Source organism: Rhinoraja longicauda, chromosome 21 (genome assembly GCF_053455715.1).
Source record: "Rhinoraja longicauda isolate Sanriku21f chromosome 21, sRhiLon1.1, whole genome shotgun sequence".
NCBI classification, from domain to species: Eukaryota; Metazoa; Chordata; class Chondrichthyes; order Rajiformes; family Arhynchobatidae; genus Rhinoraja; species Rhinoraja longicauda.
The window spans coordinates 19206933-19229665 of NC_135973.1; the positions used below are offsets into that span (position 1 = coordinate 19206933).

Consider the following 22733-nt stretch of genomic DNA (forward strand, 5'->3'; position numbering starts at 1 on the left):
TTGGGATGAAGTAGACCTACCTCCCCCATGACACTGGGATAAGGTGTGCCAGTTCTCCTGCATTTCTGCTCTGGTTTGTGTGTGTCAGGTGGAGGTGGATGAGTACCAGAACTATGAGAAAGCGCTGGGGGCGCTGACTGAAGCCTACAAGTGCCTGTCCAAAGCCAAAATGCGGAACCAAAGAGAGCAGGAGGAGCGGCTGGAGCTGCTACAGAACAAGCTGACAACAGTGAAGAAATTTGTGCAGGTCAGAAGGTGAGTACGTGCATCGTTACACTTCATGATACTTTTGGCCATGTCAACATGTGTTATGATCACTGACACTTTCATGCATGGCCTGTAATCTTAACCTGAATCATCATGTGAGAATCACAATTGAAAATACCTAATGTGGTTTAGTTTAGAGCTACAGTATGGAAACATGACCTCAGCCCACCAACTATCGATCACCCATTCACATTAGTTCAATGTCATCACATTTTTTCATCCACTCCCTACACATTAGGGGAAGTTTTTTTACTGAGGCAAATTAACCTACAAATTCCATTTTTAAATTCGCTGGTGACACCACCATTGTTGGACGAATTCCAGGTAATGATGAGTCAGAGTATAGGAGGGAGATCGATCGGCTGATCGAATGGTGCCAGAACAACAACCTTGCTCTCAATGTCAGTAAAACCAAGGAGCTGATTATTGACTTTAGGAGAGCAAGGTGGAGGATCCACAAACCTGTCTTCATTGATGGGTCTGGGGTGGACAGAATCAACAACATCCTGGGCCTGCATGTCTCTGGAGATCTGTCCTGGACTCTGCATTGATGCAATCATAAAGAAAGCCCATCAATGCCTCTACTTCCATAGAAGATTGAGATTTGGTATGTCCATGAATACTCTCTTGAACTTCTACAGGTGCATGGTAGAGAGCATATTGACTGGTTGCATCACGACCTAGTTTGGCAACCCGAATGCCCAGGAACAATGGAGTACAAAAAGTTGCGAACATTGCCCGGTCCATCACAGGTACTGACCTCCCCACCATCAAAGGGATCTTCAAGAGTTGCTGCCTCAAAACGGCAGCTAGCATCATCAGAGACCCACACCATCCTGCCACACTCTCATTTCACTCATGCCATCGGGAAGACACTACAGGAGTCTGAAAACTAACATCCATGTTTAGGAACAGCTTCTTCCCAACAACCATCAGGCTATTGAACATGACAAACACCAACTAAACTTCAAACTGTGAACTATAAACTAAGGACTTCAGGCTTTGTTTTGCACCCAATTAGGTTTTTATTTATTGAACTTTTTTTGTTTGTTTATTATGTTATCTGTTGAGTACTGTGGTTGCAGGCTTGTTATGCTGCCTCAAGTAAGAATTTCATTGTTCCTTTTCGGTACATATGACAATTAAACACCCTTGATTTTGAACTGGCACACCTTTGGGATATGGGAGGAAACCGGAGCACCCGTAGGAAACCCACAGGGTCACAGGGAGAATATGCAAACTCCACAAAGACAGCACCTGAGATCAGGATGGAACCCGGGTCTCTGGCGCTGTGAGGCAGCAGCTCTACCCACTACACCACTTGTGCCACCCAAATCCTGGAGCATTTCCAGTAAATCCTGTGATCTTGTAATTGTATAAGTGTGATTGTTGGCCTAAGTGCCCCAGTGTGGCCCCACCATCAGCTACATTAATCATTAACCCTGAGATTGCTTTAGGCTCTATGAAGAGGACCCGAAAGAAGCTTTGATGCAGTGTCAGATTCTGCTGGGGGAGCCCGACCTGGACCAAGCTGTGAGGAGCGGTGATGTCTATGCGCTCTTGGTAGAACATCACGCACAGCAGGGCAATTATGAGGTGGTGAGTACGCTGGCAAGTCAGGGGGTAGAGTGACGTTTCCATCTCACGTGAGAACAATGGGAGGAAAGGACAACTGGACTCGAGCCTATGGGAGAGTTCAGTGGGAGGCTGAGGATGGTTGGGAAATGATATTAAGAAGTTTATAAGTCTTCAGTCGGAAAGAATTGCAACCTGCACTACCTGAAATAGGTGGTGGAGGCAGATAATCTCACAACACTTAAGCATTTGGAGATGAATGTGAATAGCCAAAGCTTAGAGACTGTGGACCTAATGTTTAGATTAACTATTGCCACGTGTACCGAGGTACAATGAAAAGCATTGTTTTGCATGCTATCCAATTAGATCAGATAATACTATACATAAATACAGTCAAGTCAAACTCAAGTGCAATAGATAGAGCAAAGGGGAAGATACAGAGTGCAGAGTATAGTCAATGTGGAATATTGAACATTTGGTCAATGCATCAGTGTGTGCAGTACAGTGGATGGCAAGGATATGAAGGGCCTGTCTCCGAGTGTACGACTCCTGACTCTAAGTCCCCTGGTCAGGATAATGATTATCTGTGAGTTTATTCAGCAGAGTGGTTCAGTCTGCAGACAATCTGACATGGAGATTGTCAGTGAATGGTTGAGATTAGCCCAGGAGCCAAGACAGAGTTGCTTCTGGCCTGGACAATACAGTGAATGGGATGGGGGGCTTTCAGGCAGAGAGCGGGCACCAGATGGGCTTGTGACGATGATGGAAAGATGGGCAGAAGCACCGTGGCTGTTTGTGCATGATTTGGTGCTGCTGTGCTCCTGCCCCAGTGCTAACATGTGTGGCTGTTACAGGCCTACAAGTACATGGAGGAGATGGCAGCCAAACTTCCCTCTGGCAACGTGGGCTTCTACATCAACCAACAAGTGACTGAAGCCATTTACAAGGCAGTGGGTGCTCCACTAAAAGTCATTGGGGTGCAAAGGGCTCGGCACAGCAGCGGGGAAGATGGAGGTGAGGTGGAAGAGGAGGTGGCTGAGGAACCTTACAACGACCCCGAGGACTGATCACATCTTTGAGCACAATTCATCTTTGTACTGAGCTGTTGCAGCCGCCCTGGATGTATGAACAGTGGTGCAAGTTGCCGGTAACCCAGCTCTGCCGTGGGTGAGTCTGCACCCAACGTGGCTCTCTTTGCTTCTGTGTCACTGTGCCGTTAGCCCACACTACAGGAGCCTTGCCTCTGGGCCACATGCTGCAACTATCTATTTTGCAGGGCCTGTGGCATTAAATCTTATATTGTTGCATTGGGTTTTCCACTGCAAGGCTGCCAGGTGCTGTGAGAGCGTGCGTCACTTGTCGGCAGGGAGAACCATGCCTCTGCCCATTAGCTCGAGAGTGATCAGTAACTGATGGCACCAGCCAGGCACAACCCTGCTCCACACTGCAACCTGCTGGCCACTCTCGGTAACCAGGCCAGCGAGACTCACAGACTCCCTCCTGTTAAATATTTGTGGCCGACTAAACCAAAGTTTATAGTTTCAAATGATCCTCAATTCTGTTCTTATCAGATTTATTATATACAGTTGGAAGTAAACTATTTAACATTTTTTATTAATATTTAATATTCAGATATGTAATGTCATTTTTACCACTTCCTGGAAGAAAAAAAAATCGTACCTTTGAGGAAAATCTGACTTTCCATAAAGCTAAATCATTTCAGGTCTGTGTTTAACCTCCCTGTGTGGACAGTGATGAATGGATCTTGTATTTTTTATTTTATTCTGAACAGGGGCTTTCATGTTGGGAGAGAGCCTCTCAAACCTTCTCGATGAGGTAGGCTCCATCTTCCACAGCGGGCAGTCTGTGCATACGCCATTCTTCATAGTGCTATACTTGATACAGGGTGTGCATCCCTGTAGCATCTTCTCATGGTTTAAGTCTTGTGATTGGCTGATGTGTCACAGTTAACATAAACTAATAGTTCATTCTCCCCCAGTTACTAAAACAGGTAGCCCATGTGCTAAATACCATGGCCTGAACCTTCCAGTCGTTTTCCTGAGCCAAAGCTAATCCAATGACTTCAGCAAAGCCACAAAGATGCATGTGCTAAGGAACAATGAAGTCTGGCATCATTCTCATTTGCTGTGCTTCCCTCACTGCTCAGAGTGATGTCTTGCTCACCACGGCAGTATCCCGTTAAGCGTTGGTACAGAGCACACGCCCAGCACCGTTCCTAATCCCTGGTATTGAGCATGAGCTCAGAAGCCTGCAGTGGGAGCTCCGTTATCTCCGAGTGTAACCCCTGGGACGTGAGGGTGTTGAGGAGACCTTCGTCAGTGTTGGGCGATTCAAGGTCATCTCTGGTCCCCATCTCCACGTAATGTTCAGTACTGCCCGCCTTCCCCCTCTGGCCCCCACCACGGCGGTGCTGTGACTTTCTCCAGTTCTTCTTTGTTCTCCACTGCTGCAGCTTCCTCTTCAATTCGTGTTGGACCTGTGTGCGGGAGAATAAGAACGGTTAAGCAACATCAAATCAGGCTGCACGCATCCCAAACCACCTCCACCACGGTCAGAGAAACATGTGCAGCAAGAAACATCTACACCAGACTTTCAGATAATGTCACCCACAACCCAGCTATGCTGGTTGCACCAGGGTTAACATCTACATCTGCTCCCCCTGTGGTGTGTGTATCTGTGTGTATCTGTGTGTGTGTGTGTGTGTGTGTGTGTGTGTGTGTGTGTGTGTGTGTGTGTGTGTCTGTCTCTCCCTCTCTCTCCCCCCTCTCTCTCCCCCTCTCTCTCTTCCCCTCTCTCTTCCCCTCTCTCTCTCTTCCCCTCTCTCTCTCTTCCCCCTCTCGCTCTCTTCCCCTCTCTCTCTCTCTCTCTCTCTCTCTCTCTCTCTCTCTCCCCCTCTCTCTTCCCCTCTCTCTCTCCCCCTCTCTCTCTCTCTCTCTTCCCCACTCTCTCTCTCTCTTCCCCTCTCTCTCTCTCTCTTCCCCTCTCATTGCAAGAACACTTCAGTGTCCTATCACCACTGGGCCAGCCCTGCTCAGACCCAGGATCCGAGGTTGTGTTGAGTTTGAGTTCTGGGCTGCAATCATCCAGTGATGCTGATGTTACCTTTCAGAAACAGACTGTCAGAGTGCATTGCCGACACATTCAGAGGTTCTAGAGGCACAGCGTGGAAACAGGCCCTTCGGCCCACTGAGCTCACGCTGACCATTCATCACCCACTCGCACTAGTTCCATGTTATCCCACTTTCTCATCCACCCCCCACACACTGGGGGTAATTTACAGAAGCTAGTTAACCTACAAATTCACAAGTCTTTGGGACGTGGGAGGAAACCCGATCACCTGGAGGAAACCCACACAGTCACATGGAAAACGTGCAAACTCCACACAGACAGCACCTGATGTCAGGGACGGACCAGGGTCCTTGGTGCTGTGAGGCAGCAGCTCGATCCGCTGTGCCACTGCCGTACTAATGATCATCTTACCTCTCCGTTAATAAAACAGTACAGGACAGCCACCAACAAGCCCTAGAAGTGAACAGAAAGGTGAGATGTTACCAAAAACAAATAATTTTAAAATTTTACAAATAAACTTTATTCGGAATAAAAAATATCTATAAATCAAAAACATATCTTACATGCTCAGTATCTACACGTTCAATTGTGTGATATTCAGGACAATCGCACCTATCATTAAATACATCACCCTCACCATTTGTGGCCTTGGGCTGTCTAATCCTCACATCACGGGGCAAGAACATCAACAGGAATAAGCCATTCGGCCCATCAAACCTGCCCCACCATTGGACCATGTTGATTCAGTCTTGCCTTCACACCGCTTTTCTTCTCTTATTCCCCAACTCCTTGTCAGTTTTGTAGATACGAGGGACTGCAGATGCTGGTTTACTAAAAAGGACACACGGGTTCCGATCCAAAACGTCACTTATCCATGTTCCCCAGAGATGTGTGTCCCACTGCGTTACTCCAGCACTTTGTGTTTTGCTCAAGATTCCAGCATCTTCAGTTTCCCCAAATAGAAAATACAAATGTTAAAATGAACTCTTTATCTGCCTGCATGTGATCCATATCCATCGATTCACTGCATATCCATGTGCCTATCGAAAAGTCTCTTAAATACTACTACTGTATCTACCCCAACCACAACCCCCCGCTTCTCATTGTACCTCAGTACACGTGACAATAATAAACTAAACTGGAATAGTCTTTGATATTTCCGTTCTGGGAAAAAGGTTCTGACTGTCTACCCTACCTATGTCTCTTATTATTTCATTTCCTTCCATTGGGTGTCCCCTAAATCTCCAGCATTCCAGAGAAAATAATCCAAGTCTGTCCAACCACTCCCTGTAGCTAATACTCCCTAATCCAGGCATCATTCTGGTAAACCACCTCCACACCTTCTCCAAAACCTCCACATCTGAAATGGGGGGGTGACGAGAACTGCACACAATACTCCAAATGCAGCTGAACCAAAGTCCTACAAAGCTGCATGATGACTTCCTGATTGTTATACTCAATGCCCGACCTATGAAGGCAAGCATACCGTTCACTTTCTGTACCACTTTATCTACCTGTGTTGTCACTTTCGGTGAGTTAAATATCCCCTTAACTTTCTCTGCTCCGACCCCATCCAGACTCCTGTGACAGTGTTTGAAGGAATGAAGTGGGACTGTTGAGAGTCACACTGGGCCATTTATGACCTTACCTGAATGGAGCCAAAGAAAAGCTCCACAAACAGCTTGATGTAGCGCAGTGTGCCTGTCGCATTCTCGTCCGTGACAAAAGCGAACACAATCTCATGGACGCCCAGCAGCGGGATCAGAATCAGTGTTGATTTAGTGAGACTGAAATGTGAATACAGTTACAGACAAGGGAAGTACACACATCAACCCGATTGCCACCACCATAACATGGTCATAGCAAGATACAGCATGGAAACAGGCCCTTCCTTCAACACTATCAACTACCCATTTACACCAATCCTAGTCAGACTGAATGGAAGTTTCAGTAATGACAAGAATGTTGAAGGGCCTCAGTAGGTCCTTCCTATTCTGTTTTTCTAGTGGAGAGATTGCCACTGGGGGCAGGAAGATCAAGAGGAAATTAGGATTTTTTTTCCAGTCTGGGACCTTCTATATCTTTTCATACCTCTAGTCCACCCCTCCTCAAAACTTTATCTGAAGATGGGCTTTGACCCAAAACCTCACCTATCCCTTTTCTCCAGAGCCTAACCCGTTGAGTTACTCCATCATTTTGTGTCAATACTGGTCGGGGCTGTGAGATGTGGGTGCAGTACCCCACTGCTGGTCTAGGGGGCTTGGTTTAGTTTATTGTCACGTGTACCGAGCGAGGTACAGTGAAAAGCTTTATTCAGCGAAAAGACGATACATGATTACAATCGAGCCATTGTCCGGTCTACAGATCCAGGATCAAGTGAATATCGTTTAGTGCAAGATAAAGTCCAGTAAAATCCAATTAAAAATAGTCGGTGGGTCTCCAATGAGGCAGATGGTGGGTCAGAACTGCTCTCTAGTTGGTGAGAGGATAATTCAGTCGCTTGATAACGGCCGGGAAGAAACGTGTCACAGAATCCGCAGGGTGAGGATGTCCGAAACCTTTAGTGGGTGAACTGTCTGCAACTCTACACAACAAAGCCACCACCCCCACCCCCCCCCCCCCCCCCCCCCACCCCATCCGTGTCCAGAATCAAACCATCCTATAATTGTAACAAAGCCAACACACAGAAGCAGCGTTGTCCTCACCGGTTTCTCCAGGCAGCGTCGTGCACCTGGTGGCACCGCATCTTGGAGACGAGTAGAATCATGATCCGGACGAAGATGGCAAAATTGATCTGAAAACAGGTGAAGCGATGAAGTGGTTACTGAGCCCCCGTCACTGCTGTGTCACAGCGCGGCCCTGCAGACAGCTGTACACATGTAGCGAGTCACCCCACTCACATCAACAACCCTCCCCCCCCCGGCCCTCACACCCCATCCCCCCCCACCAAGCCCACCCACTCCCACACCCCCACACCCCCTGCCCTGGGGACCAGAGGACGGGGTCGGACTCACGGTAAGGACGAGCAGCAGTGGCAGCCGGACGATCCACCAGAAGGTCATGTTCTTGTTCTGTCTCCAGCACCTGGGCAACGTAGGCCGAGAGTGTAGTTGATGCAGCTTCTCCCCGTCAAGCCCCCCCCCCCACCATCTCTCATACCCCGTGAACCTCCGCCTGACAGCCCCCCCCCCCCCCCTCCTCCCCCGGTCAACTCCCACCCTCCGACCGCTACCCCCCCCACCATCTCTCATACCCCGTGAACCTCCGCCTGACACCCCCTCCTCCCCCGGTCAACTCCCACCCTCCGACCGCTGTCCCCCCCCCTCCCCAGTGCATCGAGGAGAGGAACGGGGGGAGGGTGCGGTGGAAAAGCAGCCAGGACGATCCACACTGACCGAACTACCAGACCCCTGGGGAGAGGGAGGGTCCCCCGAACTGAGACCCGCCGGCGCTTGGGTGAAGAGTGGAGATACCATGGACAGGGTGAACGCAGTCTTTTACCTAGAGCAAGGACGTCAAGAACCAGAGGACATAGGTTTAAGGAGAAAGGGGAAAGATTTAACAGGAATCTGAGGGGCAACTTTGTCACACATGGTTATATGGAACGAGCTGCCAGAGGAGGAAGTTGAGGCTGGTACAATAACAACATTTAAAGGACACTTGGACTGGTTCAGGGATTCGAAAGATTTAGAGGGATATCGGCCAAGTGGGGTCAGGTGGGACATGCTGGTCAGCATGGACAAGTTGGGTTGAAGGGCCTGTTTCCCTGCTGTATGACTCATTGCGTCTATGGGATACTACATCCGAGGTGTGGTCAGGGCTCACTAGTGATAAACGAGGCGGAGAGACTACAGCCACTGTTGACAGTGGTTAAATGTGGGAGGAAAGATGAAACATGAGATGGCAGCTGTTGGTGCCCTGACTTTAGAGCAGGCATCGCACTGGCAGGTGCACACTCTCAGCTGTGGAGCAGATGTTGCCCTTGCAGGGGCGTCTAGAACCAAGAGTCTGCACAAAGGTCCAGGCGTTGAAGCGAAGCATCTTCACTCAGCAGGTGATGAATCTTTGGCATCTCCACCTGCCTCAGCTGCCCAGTAACCTGCAGATGGAGATCGGCCGAGTTTCAGACACCTAGGAAATGGAGGTGTTGCTGAGCCACCATCTCACTGAATGATGGGCCGAATGGCCTGGCCCAGCTCCTGTTTATTAACAGGCATCAAGCAAGGCTGCCAGAACTTGAGCTGTTCCAGGGGCCAAGTCCACGAGAGCAACTTACCCAGAATTTTCCAGTAAATATTTGACCACGATCCAGGGCACCACAAATGCCAGCGGCACTCCTGCAAGAAGACGGGGTGTATCTGAGTCTGAGATTTCCCCTGGCCTTTTCTCACTTTCCGTCTATTCCCCCCGCCCCCCACCGCTACTTTCAGTTTAAACAAGGGTACCGACCAGAACAGTCACCTATTCCTTTTCTCCAGAGATGCTGCCTTGACCCGCTGACAGGCCCAGCACTTGTCTCTGGTGTAAACCAGCATCTGCAGTCACTTCCTGCACATTCCATCTGAGTCACTCAGAGTCTGTCTCTGTCAGGGGTCTAACGTGCAGACTACCTTCGCCTCTCATCCACCCTCATGCAGTTAGCGGCTGCTGCAACCCCCAGCCCCATGGCACCTACCACCGCCTGCTCCACTTCAGAGCTGGACATACCAAGCCCTCCACTTCCCTCTCCCTCCTTCCCCCCCTCCCCCTCTCCCCTCGATATCTGCGACACCAAGCCCCCTCTCCTCTCGACATCGGCGACACCAAGCGTCAACTCAGCGACTGTTTCGCCGAACACTTGCGCTCGGATGCCAAGGCCTCCTGGATCTGCTGGTTGCCAACTATTTTAACTCCTGTTCCCATTCCAACACTGACCTATATGTCCTGGGCCTCCTCCATTGCCAGAGTGAGGCTATACACAAACTTGAGGAACAACACCTCATATTCCGCTTGGGTAGCTTACAACCCAACGGTACAAACGTTGAATTCTCCAATTTCAAATAATAACTTTTTCCCCCTGCCCCCCACCCCACACCTATTCCTCCCACCACCTCCCATCCCCCAGTCACCCTGTTCCATTTCCTTCCTCTGTACGATCATCGTCCATACCCGAGTCCCCATTTCCCTTTCACCCCCTCGTCACCTCCCACTCCTCCAGCTCGTCACCACTCCTCTTCGCTCCTCATCTGACACCCTTTTGTATCCTTTTCACCTCTTACCTTTGTCACTTATTCCACCCATCTGCCAACCCCCCCCCTTCCCCCCTCCCCACCTCTATCCAGGAGAGGGGGGCGGGGGGGGGGGGCGGGTTCAGCTTAAACAATGAAGTGACTGGTGTTCATGAGCTGCAAAGGTTCCCCGTCACCTCAAACCTGGATGCCCACATTACCTCAGAGAATCCCACCCTCCCTCCACACACAACACTTGATTGCAGGGAGAGGTTGGGCAGGCTCAGACTCTATTCCTTGGAGCACAGGAGGCTGAAGAGTGATCTTACAGAGGTGTACCAAATCATGAGAGGAATAGATGGGGTAGATGCACACTGATATTTACCTCGGGTAGGGGAATCAAGGACCAGAGGATTTAAGGTGAGGGGGGAAAAGATTTAATTGAGGGGTAACTTTTTTTTACTCAAAGGGTGGTGGGTGTCTGGAACGAGCTGTTAGAGGAGGTAGTTGAGGCAGGTACTGCCATATCGTTTTAAGAGACATTTGGACAGGTACACGGAGAGGACACGGTGAGAGGGATAGGGGTAAAACGCAGGCAGGTGGGACTGGTGTAGATGGGGCATGTTGGGCCGAAGGGCCTGTCTTCACGCTGTGCGACACTGAGTGATCAGCCTGGCCTCTGCCCTGCCCCCACTGCCCCCCCCCAACTGCCCCCTCCCCCCGCCCCCCCCACCACTGCCCCCACCTCGCTCTCCCCGCTGCCCCCCCCACCCCGCTCTCCCCGCTGCCCCCCCCCACCCCACCTCGCTCTCCCCACTGCCCCCTCCCCCCCCACCACTGCCCCCCACCCCAAACCCCACCTCGCTCTCCCCGCTGCCCCGGAACCAGCAGCAGGGACCCGTACACCTACCCCAACCGATGAACAGGTAGAGGCGGAAGCTCCTGTGCTCCGAGAAGACGGACGCGAGGAGCAGCACGTAGAGGAAGATGCCCTCGACCAGGAGCCAGTGGTAGGTGCAGCTCACGCTGTAGTGGAGGAAGACCTGCGCAGCCCGACACGCCACCACCTGCAGAGCACCAACAGGAGACTATTCCTCCTCTCCCAGCTCCGCTAGATCATCCCCCTCCCCCTCCACACACACGTGCCCAGTTCCCTGTCAACCCAACATCGGGTTCGCCTCCACACTACCGGACATCGCAGCCAACCCGGCCGCTAGCAAACACAGCCCTCCTCTCACCGCCACACCTTTACTGTATCACCCCCCACACCGCCACACCTTTACTGTATTGCCCTAACTCCTGACACCTCTACCAACTGGAACAGTTTATCACCTGTCTATAAAGATGTATTTGTGTATGGTATATCTGATCAGTTTGGATAGCATGCAGAACAAACATTTTCTCTGTGCCTCAGCACATGTACTTGTTTTGAAGACCTAACCTGAACCCTACTAGCCCACACCGACCAACATGCTGCCCACACCGACCAACATGCTGCCCACACCGACCAACATGCTGCCCACACCGACCAACATGCTGCCCATACCCACCAACATACTAGCCCATACCGACCAACATGCTGCACCTACACTAGTCCCACCTGCCTGCGTTTGGCCCATATCCCTCTAAACCTGTCCTATCCATGTACCTGTCTAAATGTTTCATAAACGTTGCAATAGCACCTGCCTCAACTACCTCCTCTGGCAGCTCACTCCATATATCTACCACCCTTTGTGTAAATAAAACGTTACTCTTCAGGTTCGTATTAAATTCTTCCCCTCTTATTAAATTCTTATTAAATCTATGTTCTCTGGTTTTCGATTCCCCTACTCTTGGTAAAAGACTGTGCATTTACCCGATCTATTCATTTTATGATCTTATACTCCTCTATAAGATCACCCCTCAACTTCATGCGCTCTAAGAACCATGTCCCAGCCTGCTCAACCTCTCCCTAGAGCTCAGGCCCTTGAGTCCTGGCAACATACTCTAAATCATCTCTGCACCCGTTCCAGCTTGACAACAGGGGTAACGGTACAGTTGATGCCTTGCAGCGCCAGATACCCGGGTTCGATCCTGACGACGGGGTGTTGTCTGTCCGGAGTTTGTAAATTCTTCCTGTGACCGTGCGGGTTTTCTCCGGGTGCTCCGGTTTCTTCCCACATTCCAAAGACGTACAGGTTTATAAGTTAATTGGCTTCGGGGCTTCGGTAAAAATTGTCCCGTGTGTAGGATAGTGCTTATGGATACAGGGACCGATGGTCAGCATGAATTCAGTAGGTCGAAGGGCCGAATGGCCTCCCCCTGCACCTATTGTCTATTGTCTTATCTCTAAACCAAAGGCACTGTATCTTAAAAAACAAATATCTTTCTCATAACGTGACCAAAACTGAACACAATGTCTTATATAACTGCCTTATAGTTGTCCCGGCCCCCGCCCCTCCTTACCTCCTCCCACCCTCTCCGGGTCCGGGACAACACTCACCGGGAGCGGCCGCTCGGCCCGCGGATCTGGGGCGGCCCCGGCCGCCTGCAGCCGGTCGGTGAAGGCGTCTTTGACCAGGACGGCGGCGGCCCGCAGCAGGAAGGCGGCGAACAGGTTGAGGTGGATCAGATTCCGAGTGCAGCGGAGCCGCCTGCGGGGGGGAGAGGAGCCGGTAACGGAGGGGAGAGAGGGAGGACGCCCAGGGAGGGGGGGGGGGGCTGGAGAGTGGCGGCGAGTAGAGGGGGGTCAGGGGGCGAGTAGAGGGGGTCAGGGGGTGAGTAGAGGGGGTAAGGGGCCGGGGGTTGGCGGCGGGCGGAGGCCACTCTGCCACTCGCTGCTCTCCCACAGTGGGGGTGAAGCTTCCCCAGGCCCTCCCTCCCTCCCTCCGACCGGACCCACCTGAAGGCGACGAGGACGATGCAGGCGGCGAGGAGGGCGAGCAGACTGAGCGAGTATCCGGCCGTGTAGACCCAGCGGAATGAGCCCAGGATCCGCAACTGCAGCACCTGCGGCCGGGCAGAGACAGGGTGGCAACGGAGAAGCCCAGGACAACGATCCCCCTCTCTAAACCCCCCGCAATACCGCCCCGACCCCCCCCCCCCCCCACACACCCCTCCTCCCGCCCACACACACCTCCTCCCCCCCCACACACACCTCCCCCCCCCCTCACACACACCTCCCCAGGGCCGTCTTAACGCATGGGCCTGATGGGCACTTGCCCGGGGCCCCACGAGCATAGGGGCCCCATGCTGATCTGTGTATGTTAAGTGACTTGCAATAAATAAATACTACTTTAAAAATGTAGGTTCAATAAGTGATTTTTTCGCAACATTTTTGGTCACTAAGTGCTTCTCACAGCGATCTGTAAGTGCTTTTCGCAACAATGTAGCACCCTGTCCATCGCTAAGTGCTTTTCGGTAAGTGCTTTTCGCCGGCACGACAGGGGGGGGGGCTGGTAGGGAAAGGGGGGTGGGGGAAAATAACGGTAGGGGCCCCAGTACACTGCTTTGCCCGGGGGGCCATAATGCTGTAAAAACGGCCCTGCACCTCCTCCCCCACACACACCTTACCCCCCCCCCCACACACACACACCTCCCCCCACACACACACCTCCCCCCACACACACACCTCCCCCCCCACACACACCTCCCCCCACACACACACCTCCCCCCACACACCTCCCCCCCACACACACACACACACACCTCCCCCCACACACACACACCTCCCCCCACACACACCCCTATATCCCCGCCCTGACACCCCAACTCAACACTCCCCTACCTTCCCGCCCCCTAAACCCCCCTCTAACCATCCTCACCCACCCCTCCCATTGCCCCACACACACACACCCCTCTATCCCACCCGAACACTCCACCTGCCCCAGCAACCTCACCCCTCTCCCCCGCTCTGTGACACACGAAGCAACAAACACTCACCCTCCTCCCCAACACCACCCATCTCCAAAGGTCAACAACCCGCCTCCCCGTCCCATCCCCGGCGTCGCCCACTCTCTCCCCGACCACCCACTCTCTCCCCGACCACCCACTCTCTCCCCGACCACCCACTCTCTCCCCGACCACCCACTCTCTCCCACGACCACCCACTCTCTCCCACGACCACCCACTCTCATCCCGACCACCCACTCTCTCCCCGACCACCCACTCTCTCCCCGACCACCCACTCTCTCCCCGACCACCCACTCTCTCCCCGACCACCCACTCTCTCCCCGACCACCCACTCTCTCCCACGACCACCCACTCTCTCCCACGACCACCCACTCTCATCCCGACCACCCACTCTCTCCCCGACCACCCACTCTCTCCCCGACCACCCACTCTCTCCCCGACCACCCACTCTCTCCCACGACCACCCACTGACCTGTTGCTGCAGGAAGGCGTTGTCCTCCTCGCACTGAGAGCGGTCGACCCAGGGCCGCTGCGTCTCGTTGTCCATCAGCCAAGAGCCGGACTCCGTGCAGAACCTGGACGCCGAGCCGTTCGCCACTGGGACGGAGCAGACTGTTTACTCGAGGCACCCGCCCGCTCTCCAGCTGCCCGTCCACCGCGGCTCAGGGTCGCCCACCGCGGCTCAGGGTCGCCCACCGCGGCTCAGGGTCGCCCACCGCGGCTCAGGGTCGCCCACCCCCCCGGTCATGGCGAGGTGCTGACCGGCCCTGGGACTGGGCGCAGGTCCCTCCAACCTGCTCTAACGTTCACAGTTGAACTGATTAGTGCAGAGAGACAGCGCGGTAACAAGTCCGGCCCACGTCGGCGCCGACCAACTATCACCGGTACACTAGTTCTATTCTACACACAATGTGCAGAAGCCAATTAACCTACAAACCCGCACGGCTTTGGGATGTGGGAGGAAACCGGAGCGCCCGGAGGAAACCCATGCGGTCACGGACAGATTTCAAAGCTGGGTCTCTGGCACATAGAGGCAGCAACACCACCGCCGACTATCAGCCTGGTGGGTTTGGGGTAGTTTGTGATATCTGGTGTGGCCAGACAATGTTCCCCAAGGCTGTGACTCACAATCCCACTCTCTGGTAGGTCCCTGCCCACAAGACGCTGGGAGCTGGGAGACCAAGCAACAAGTACCTCTGTCGATCCACGGAATGTACCAAGGACACGTGACGTTCATCCACATGCCCGGCAAACCGTCCGGCCAGCAGATGTGCATGTCAAAGGAGCGGTGGCAGTGAACCCCTGCAGAAAAGCAGCAGGCACGACAAACGACAGGCGTTTAATTGTCATAATCACTAATCACCAGTACTGTAAAAATTGTTACTTACGAAGATAGACATACAAAACTGGAGTAACTCAGTGGGTCAGAGGGAATAGTGACGTTTTGGGTTGTGGTCCTTCTTCAGAATGAGAGTCAAGGGAATGGGAAACGAGAGACATAGACGGTGAGATAGAGAGATATAGAACAAATGAATGAAATATATGCAAAAAGTAACGACGATCAAGGAAAGGTGGAGCCCACGATGTTCCATTGGCTGTAGGTGAAGTGATAACGAGTTATACAGACAGTGAAACTAGTACAACGACTAGGGTGGGCGAGGGACGGGGGATGCAAGGGTTACTTGAAGGTCGATAAATCATATTTATACTGTCGGGTTGTAAGCTGCCCTAGCGAAATGTGAGGTGCTGTTCTTCTAATTCTTGGATTCTCACTTGCCGTGGCTTTGCAGGGACATTAAAACACTTCGGTCAGGCCATGTTTGGAGTATTGTGTGCAGTTCTGGTCGCCCCATTACATGAAGGATGTGGAGGCTTTGGAGAGCGTGCAGCAGAGGAGGTTTACCAGAATGCTGCCCGGATTAGAGGGTATTAGCCACCAAGAGAAGTTGGACAGACTTCGAAGACCTTCTTTGGAACGTCGGCCGCTGCAGGGAAACCTAACATAAGTAAACAAAACCGCGGAGCAGAGATGGGGTAGACAGTCGGAACATTTTCCCCAGGGTGGAAATGTCATACATAAGAAGGGGGCATTGTTTTAAAATGGGGGAAAGTTTAAAGGAAATGTGTGGGGCAGGTTTATTTTTACACAGAGGGTGGCATGTGTCAAGACCACGCTGCCCGGGGGGGTGAGGGGTGAGGGCCGGGCAGGGCGGGGCGAGGGTTCGATCCCTAGGGTTGGTACCTGTCGGCTGATCCCGGGACAACACGGTTTCCAAGCACTCGTTGCGGTAGCGCCGCCACCTCTGCACCGTCTCCTCCAGCAGAGCGTCGGGGGCCGCCTGGAATAGCAGGAGAGGCGCCGTGAGCGGGAGGGGCCGGGCCGCCCTGGAGCGACGACAGGGGGGGGGTGGGGGTCCCAGCCCCGGGAACAGCAGCCGCAAACTCCCGGGATTTAGATACAACCCCCCCCACAACATAACTGCCCGGCCTCGCCATACAGACCAGGGCGCCACATCGCAGCTTGACCCTGTCCCGGACCCTTCCGACCGGTCACAAACTGGGAGACAACACGAATCTCTCCCGCGGTCGCCTCCCCGTGGGGGGACGGGGGGTTTGCTGGGTTCGGTGACATTTAACGCCCTCCAGACTCCCCGCTCCATCTCGAGGTTGTTGCTCGGGGTTCAGTCCCGCCCCCCCTCCGCGACACCCACCGCCAGCCCGGGGTCACAGCGACAGCGAATCCCTCGTCTGAAACATGGACACATAGAAGATAGGTACAGGACTAGGCCATTCGGACCTTCGAGCCAGCACCGCCATACAATATGATCATGGCTGATCATCCAAAATCAGTACCCCGTTCCTGCTTTTTCCCCATATCCCTTGATTCCGTTAGCCCAAAGGGCTAAATCTAACTCTCTTGAAAATATCCAGTGAATTGGCCTCCACTGCCTTCTGTGGCAGAGAATTCCACAGATTCACAACTCTCTGGGTGAAAACGTTTTTCTTCATCTCAGTCCTAAATATCCTACCCCTTATTCTTAAACTGTGACTCCTGGTTCTGGACTCCACCAACATCGGGAACATTTTTCCTGCATCTAGCCTGTCCAATCCCTTCAGAATTTTATATGTTTCTATAAGATCCCATCTCATCCTTCTAAATTCCAGTGAATACAAGCCCAGTCGACCCATTCTTTCATCCATTATGTCAGTCCCGCCATCCCGGGAATTAAACTGTCACCCCTCCCTGGGCATCACAGAACTACTTAGAACAGCACAGGAACAGGCCCTTCGGCCCGCAATGTCCGTGCTGAACACGACGTCAAGTTAAACTAATCCCCGCTGCCGACACTATCCATATCCCTCCATTCCCTGCATATCCATGTGCATATATATCTAAAAGCCTCTTAAACGCCACTATCATATTTGCCTCGACTCACCACTCCGTGTTAAAAATAACCCTGCCCCGCACATCTCCTTAAACTTTATCCCTCTCACCTTGGAGCGATGCCCTCTAGTATTTGACATTTCCACCTCGAGGACAAGGTTGCGACTGTCTACCCGCTCCATGTCGTCGTAGGTTGGTGCCCGGGCCGCTCCCACCCTCCCTCAACAAACTGTCCATGTTCAAGGTACAAGGTGACAGCGGCCACTGTCCGTCCCGCGGCCAAGAACCGTGGACGAGGTAAGAAAAGTCCCAACTACCTCTCAACAAAACGCACGGCTGATCGGCCGGGTGGAGATGGGGAGGTGCGGCCACTCAGACGGAGTCTTCAGCCGCTAATAGCCCCTCGCCGGTTCTCGCTGAGAACCCGCTTGCCCGGTTTTCTGTTAAAATTCGGGTGCCCGATTTTCTGTTAATTCCGGGCTCCCCATAACGCATTCCAGCCCGTTTCATGTTCACTGTGTTAGTGCGAGTCAGGACCAAAGATCAACCCAGTGTAACTGGCGTCATTCCTTGTTTAAACAGTTCAAGGTTCCCGTTTCAGTACAAAATCCTATGAATTCAGCGCCAAGTCCACCTTGCGCGGCGCCGCACCGACCCTCGCTCGCCTCTCTTCTCCCGGGACACGGGCGTCGCTAATGGACCAGCGAATAACAATTCTACCTGTCAAATAGGATCCCGACCCGAAAGATCATCTGTCCAATCCCTCCATAGACGCTGCTTCAGCACTTTGTGTTTTGCATTAACAATAATACAACAACAGCAAGGTCTGGAGGACTCAGGAGCGGGCAGCGGAACAGAGTTAACATTTCAGGTCGAACACCCTCAGTTAGAGCAGGGCCATTGACCTGAAACTTCTCTCCCTTCACAGATGCTGCCTGACCCTCCGAGTCTTTCTAGAGTTTCGCGTTTCTATCTCCAACATCTGTAGTTTTTATTTTGTTCTAAAATGAACATCGAGCTTTGGGAATGTAAGTTTCTGTGATAGGGACACATGGAACTGTAGAGAACTGTAACAATAGCGAATTAGCCCTTTGGGCTACTCGTCCATGCCGACTAAGATTCCCCATACAAGCTAGTCCCCTCTGCCCTCGTTTGGCCCACTAAACAGACAGATACAAAGTGCTGGAGTAACTCAGCGTGCCAGGCAGCATTTCCGAAGGAAAATAACAGGCGGCATTTCGGGTCGGGACCCTTCTTCGGCCCGGACATGCCCCTGTCTCCCGGCCCCGCCGGCTTTGAACTCTGAGGGTGAGTCCTTTTCTTCCAGAGATGTTGCCTGACCCGCTGAGTTACCCCAGCATTTGTGTCTATAAACCCGGGGTGAGAGGGGTAAAGTTTACGAGGATGTTGCCAGGACTAGAGGGTCTGAGCTATAGGGAGAGGTTGAGTAGGCTGGGTCTCTATTCCCCGGAGCGCGGGAGGATGAGGTGTGATCTTATAGAGGTGTATAAAAGCATGAGGGAAATAAATCGGGTAGATGCACAGTCTCTTGCCCAGAGTGGGGGAATCGAGGTCCAGAGGACATAGGTTCAAGGTGAATGGGAAAAGATTTAATAGGAATCTGAGGGGTAACTTTTTCACACAAAGGGTGGTGGGTGTATGGAACAAGCTGCCAGAGGAGGTAGTTGAGGTTGGGACTATCCCATCGTTTAAGAAACAGTTAAGACAGGTACATGGATAGGATACGTTTGTAGGGATATGGACCAAACGCAGGCAGGCGGGTCTAGTGTAGCTGGGACATGTTGGCCGGTGTGGGCAAGTTGGGCCGAAAGGCCTGTTCCCACACTGTATCACTCTATGACTGTATGGGCAGATTTTTTGTTCCTACATTCTCTCTCAGACTAAACTTTTCTTTTCCATGCACCGGCCCAGGTGTCTTTTAAATGTTGTTATGGTAATGTTGGAATGTGCTGACTTTGAAGGTCTCCTCTCTAGCAAACCCCGGACAAAGTTCAGCCACTTGACCCGGGTCAGACGGAGCATCTCCAGCCCACCCCCACTGCCGGCCTGACATGGGGCAGCGGGGAGATGGGACAACTGGCGAGGACAGAGTGAGCGCCTATCGCTGTAACCCGCAGCGGGATCCCAACGGGCTGGAGACAGACCTCACCTCCTCAGGAGCCGCGATCAGGGCGAGCAGGACTATTGCCGGCAGCGAGGCGAGGGGGAGCGTGTGGCGGCCGTTCCCGGGCATGCTCCTGGCCGGCCGGCCAGCTCTGAACTCACCCCCAGTGCCCGCCCCCGGCCCGAGGATCAGCTCCCCGCCCCCGGCCGCTGATCAGCAGCACCTGATGCCTGGTCACAGGAGGTCCATCCCACAAACACCGCCACTGACCCGGGACAAGGGCGGGCCAACAAACTGCAAACACCCAACGGGCAGCGTCTGTGGAGACAAAGTCCACAAGCCCTTCGGCCCAACTCCTCCATGCCGACCAAGATCCCCAATGTAAGCCAGTTCAATTGGCCCATATCCTTCTAAACTATTTTCCATGCATATACCTGTCCATAGCTGGAGTAACTCAGAGAGACAGGTGGCATCTCTGGAGCGGAATGGGTGACGTTTCGGGTCGAGACCCTTCTTCAGACTGGTTAAGGATAAGGGAAATGAGAGATATAGACTTTGATGTGGAGAGATAAAAAACAATGAATGAAAGATATGCAAAAAGTAACGATGATAAAAGAAACAGGCTGTTTGTAGGGTGAAAATGAGAAGCTAGTGCGAGTTGGGTGGGGGAGGGATAGAGAGAGAGGGAAGTCTGGAGCTAACTGAAGTGAGAGAAATCAATATTCATACCACTGGGCTGTAAACTGCCCATGCGAAATATGAGATGCTGTTCCTCCAATTTGCATTACCCTTACTCTGACAATGGAGGAGACCGAAGACAGAAACGTCTGTGTAGGTAGACATAAAATGCTGGAGTAACTCAGCGGAACAGGCAGCATCTCTGGAGAAAAGGAATGGGTGACGTTTCGGTTCGAGACTCTTCTTCAGACTGATGTCAGGGGAGGGGCGGGACAAAGATAGAATGTAGTCGGAGACAGTAAGACTGGTCGGAGAAGTGGGAAGGGGATAGAGAGGGAAAGCTAGGGCTAACTGAAGTGAGAGAAGTCAATCTTCATACCGCTGGGGTGTAAACTACCCAAGGGAAATATGAGGTGCTGTTCCTCCAATTTGCGCTGGACTTCACTGTGACAATGGAGGAGGCCCAGGACAGAAAGGTCAGATTGGGAATGGGAGTTGAAGAGCTGAGCAACTGGGAGATCAGGTAAGTGAAGATGGACTGAGTGGAGGTGTTCAACAAAACGATCGACGAGCCTGCGCTTGGTCTTGCCGATGTAGAGAAGTTTACACCTGGAACAGCAGATATAGTAGATGAGGTTGGAGGAGGTGCAAGTGAACCTCTTCCTCACCTGGAAAGACTGTTTGGGTCCTTGGATGGAGTCGAGGGGGGAGGCATCTCCTGCAATTGCTGGGGAAAGTATCTGGGGAGGGGGTGGTTTGGATGGGAAGAGATGAGTTGACCAGGGAGTTTCAGAGGGAATGGTCTCTGCGGAAAGCAGAAAGGGATGGAGATGGGAAGATGTGGCCAGTAGTGGGATCCCGTTGGAGGTGGCGAAAATGTTGGAGGATTATATGCTGTATATGACGGCTGATAGGGTGGAAGGTGAGGACAAGGGGGACTCTGTCCTTTTTACGAATGGGGGTGGGGGGAGCAAAAGCGGAGCAGCAGGATATCGAGGAGACCCTAGTGAGAGCCTCATCTATAATGGAAGAGGGGAACCCCTGTTTCCTAAAGAATGAGGACATCTCTGATGCCCTGGTATGGAAAACCTTATCCTGGGCACAGATGCGGCATAGTCAGGGGAATTGGGAGTAGGGGATAGAGTCTTTACAGGAAGCAGGGTGGAAAGAAGTGTAGTCAAGATAGCTATGGGAGTCAGTGGGTTTGTAATAGATGTCAGTCAATAGGCTGTTTCCTGTGATGGAGATGGTGAGATCTAGTCGGAATGGTCTGTGTTGGAATGCAACCCCTTCTTCCGTCTCCACCGGTTCCCCTCCACTTGGACTTCCCAGAATGGCCTTCTACCCTCTCTAGACCTATTTATTTCTAACTGCCGGCGCAACATCAACCGCCTCAACTTTTCCACTCCCCTTACCTCACCTGAACCCCTTACCTCACCCCCTCTTAATGTACAACCCTCCGCTCACTCTGCAGCAACCCTGACATTATAATCAAACTCGCCGACAAGGGAGGTGCCGTGGTAGTCTGGCGCACTGAACTCTGAGGCCAGGCAACAACTCTCAGACACCTCCTCCTACTTATCCTTGGACCATGATCCCAGAAATGAGCACCAGGCCTTACTGACCATTACCGACTTCATCACTTCTGGCTGTCTGCCTTCCACAACCTCCAACCTTTTCGTTTCCCAGCCCCACACAGCCCGTTTTTACCTTCTCCCCAAAATCCACAAATACAACTGCCCTGGTAGACTCATTGTTTCTGCCTGCTCCTATCCCACAGAAATGATTTCCGCGTACCTCGACTCCATCCTATCCCCCCGGTCCAATCTCTCCCGACCTATGTCCAAGATACCTCACATGCCCTTCGTCTCTTTAATGACTTCGGCATTCCAAGCCCTCTCTCCCTCATCTTTACTATGGACTTCAGTCACTGCACCATCCCTCACCAGGAAGGCCTAAAAGCCCTCCGTTTCATCCTTGACCGCAGAATCATCCAATTTCCCTCTACGAACACTCTACTCTGCCTTGCGGAGCTGGTCTTCACCCTCAACAATTTCTCCCTTGACTCCTCCCACTTCCTCCAAGTCCAAGGTGTAGCTATGTGTATCCACATGGGCCCCAGCTATGCCTGCCCCTTTGCAGTGTATGTTGAACAATCCCTGTTCCAGGCGTACACTGGCCTTATCCCCAAACTCTATCTCTGTTACATTGATGACTGCATCGGTGCTACCTCCTGCACCCATGCAGAACTCATGGACTTCATCACGTTTTCATCCTGTACTCAAATTTACGTGGACCATATCCGATACCTCCATCCCCTTTCTTGATCTCAGTCTCCATCATAAAAAAGACACTTGACTGACGTCTATTACAAACCCATTGACTCCCACAACTATCTCGACTACACCTCTTCCCACCCTGCTTCCTGCAAAGACTCGATCCCCTACTCCCAATTCATCTGTCCACGCCGCATCTGCGCCCAAGATGAGGTGTTCCATACTAGAACATCCGAGAT

At 52.4% G+C, this 22733-nt stretch overlaps 2 protein-coding genes across 7 annotated transcripts in view; one reads left to right on the forward strand and one right to left on the reverse strand.

Annotated features, from left to right (window-relative positions):
- The window catches only part of ift140 (intraflagellar transport 140 homolog (Chlamydomonas)), a 73036-nt gene extending 68421 nt beyond the window's left edge, over window positions 1-4615 (forward strand). For all 3 annotated transcript variants that reach the window (XM_078417958.1, XM_078417955.1, XM_078417957.1), the window contains exons 28-30: window positions 89-255; window positions 1725-1866; window positions 2697-4615. In XM_078417958.1, the coding sequence (XP_078274084.1) occupies window positions 89-255; window positions 1725-1866; window positions 2697-2909 (522 nt within the window). In that variant the 3' untranslated portion in view covers window positions 2910-4615. The remainder of the gene's footprint in view (window positions 1-88; window positions 256-1724; window positions 1867-2696) is intronic.
- Window positions 2977-19722, reverse strand: LOC144603995 (glucagon-like peptide 1 receptor). Of its 4 annotated transcripts, none has more exons than XM_078417959.1 (13): window positions 19586-19722; window positions 16273-16369; window positions 15225-15332; window positions 14503-14627; window positions 13021-13127; window positions 12622-12772; window positions 11050-11206; window positions 9209-9269; window positions 7947-8016; window positions 7638-7726; window positions 6581-6719; window positions 5344-5385; window positions 2977-4339 (listed from the first exon to the last, which is right to left on the reverse strand). In XM_078417959.1, exons 1-13 carry the CDS (start codon window positions 19667-19669, stop codon window positions 4079-4081), a joined length of 1491 nt encoding a protein of 496 aa, XP_078274085.1. In that variant the 5' UTR covers window positions 19670-19722; the 3' UTR covers window positions 2977-4078. The 4 variants fall into 4 exon arrangements, with proteins under 4 accessions (XP_078274085.1, XP_078274086.1, XP_078274088.1 ...); XM_078417960.1 differs by lacking the exon at window positions 19586-19722 and adding an exon at window positions 17526-17966; XM_078417962.1 differs by having other exon boundaries at window positions 2978-4339; window positions 19581-19655.
- Between the last annotated feature and the right edge of the window lie 3011 nt (window positions 19723-22733).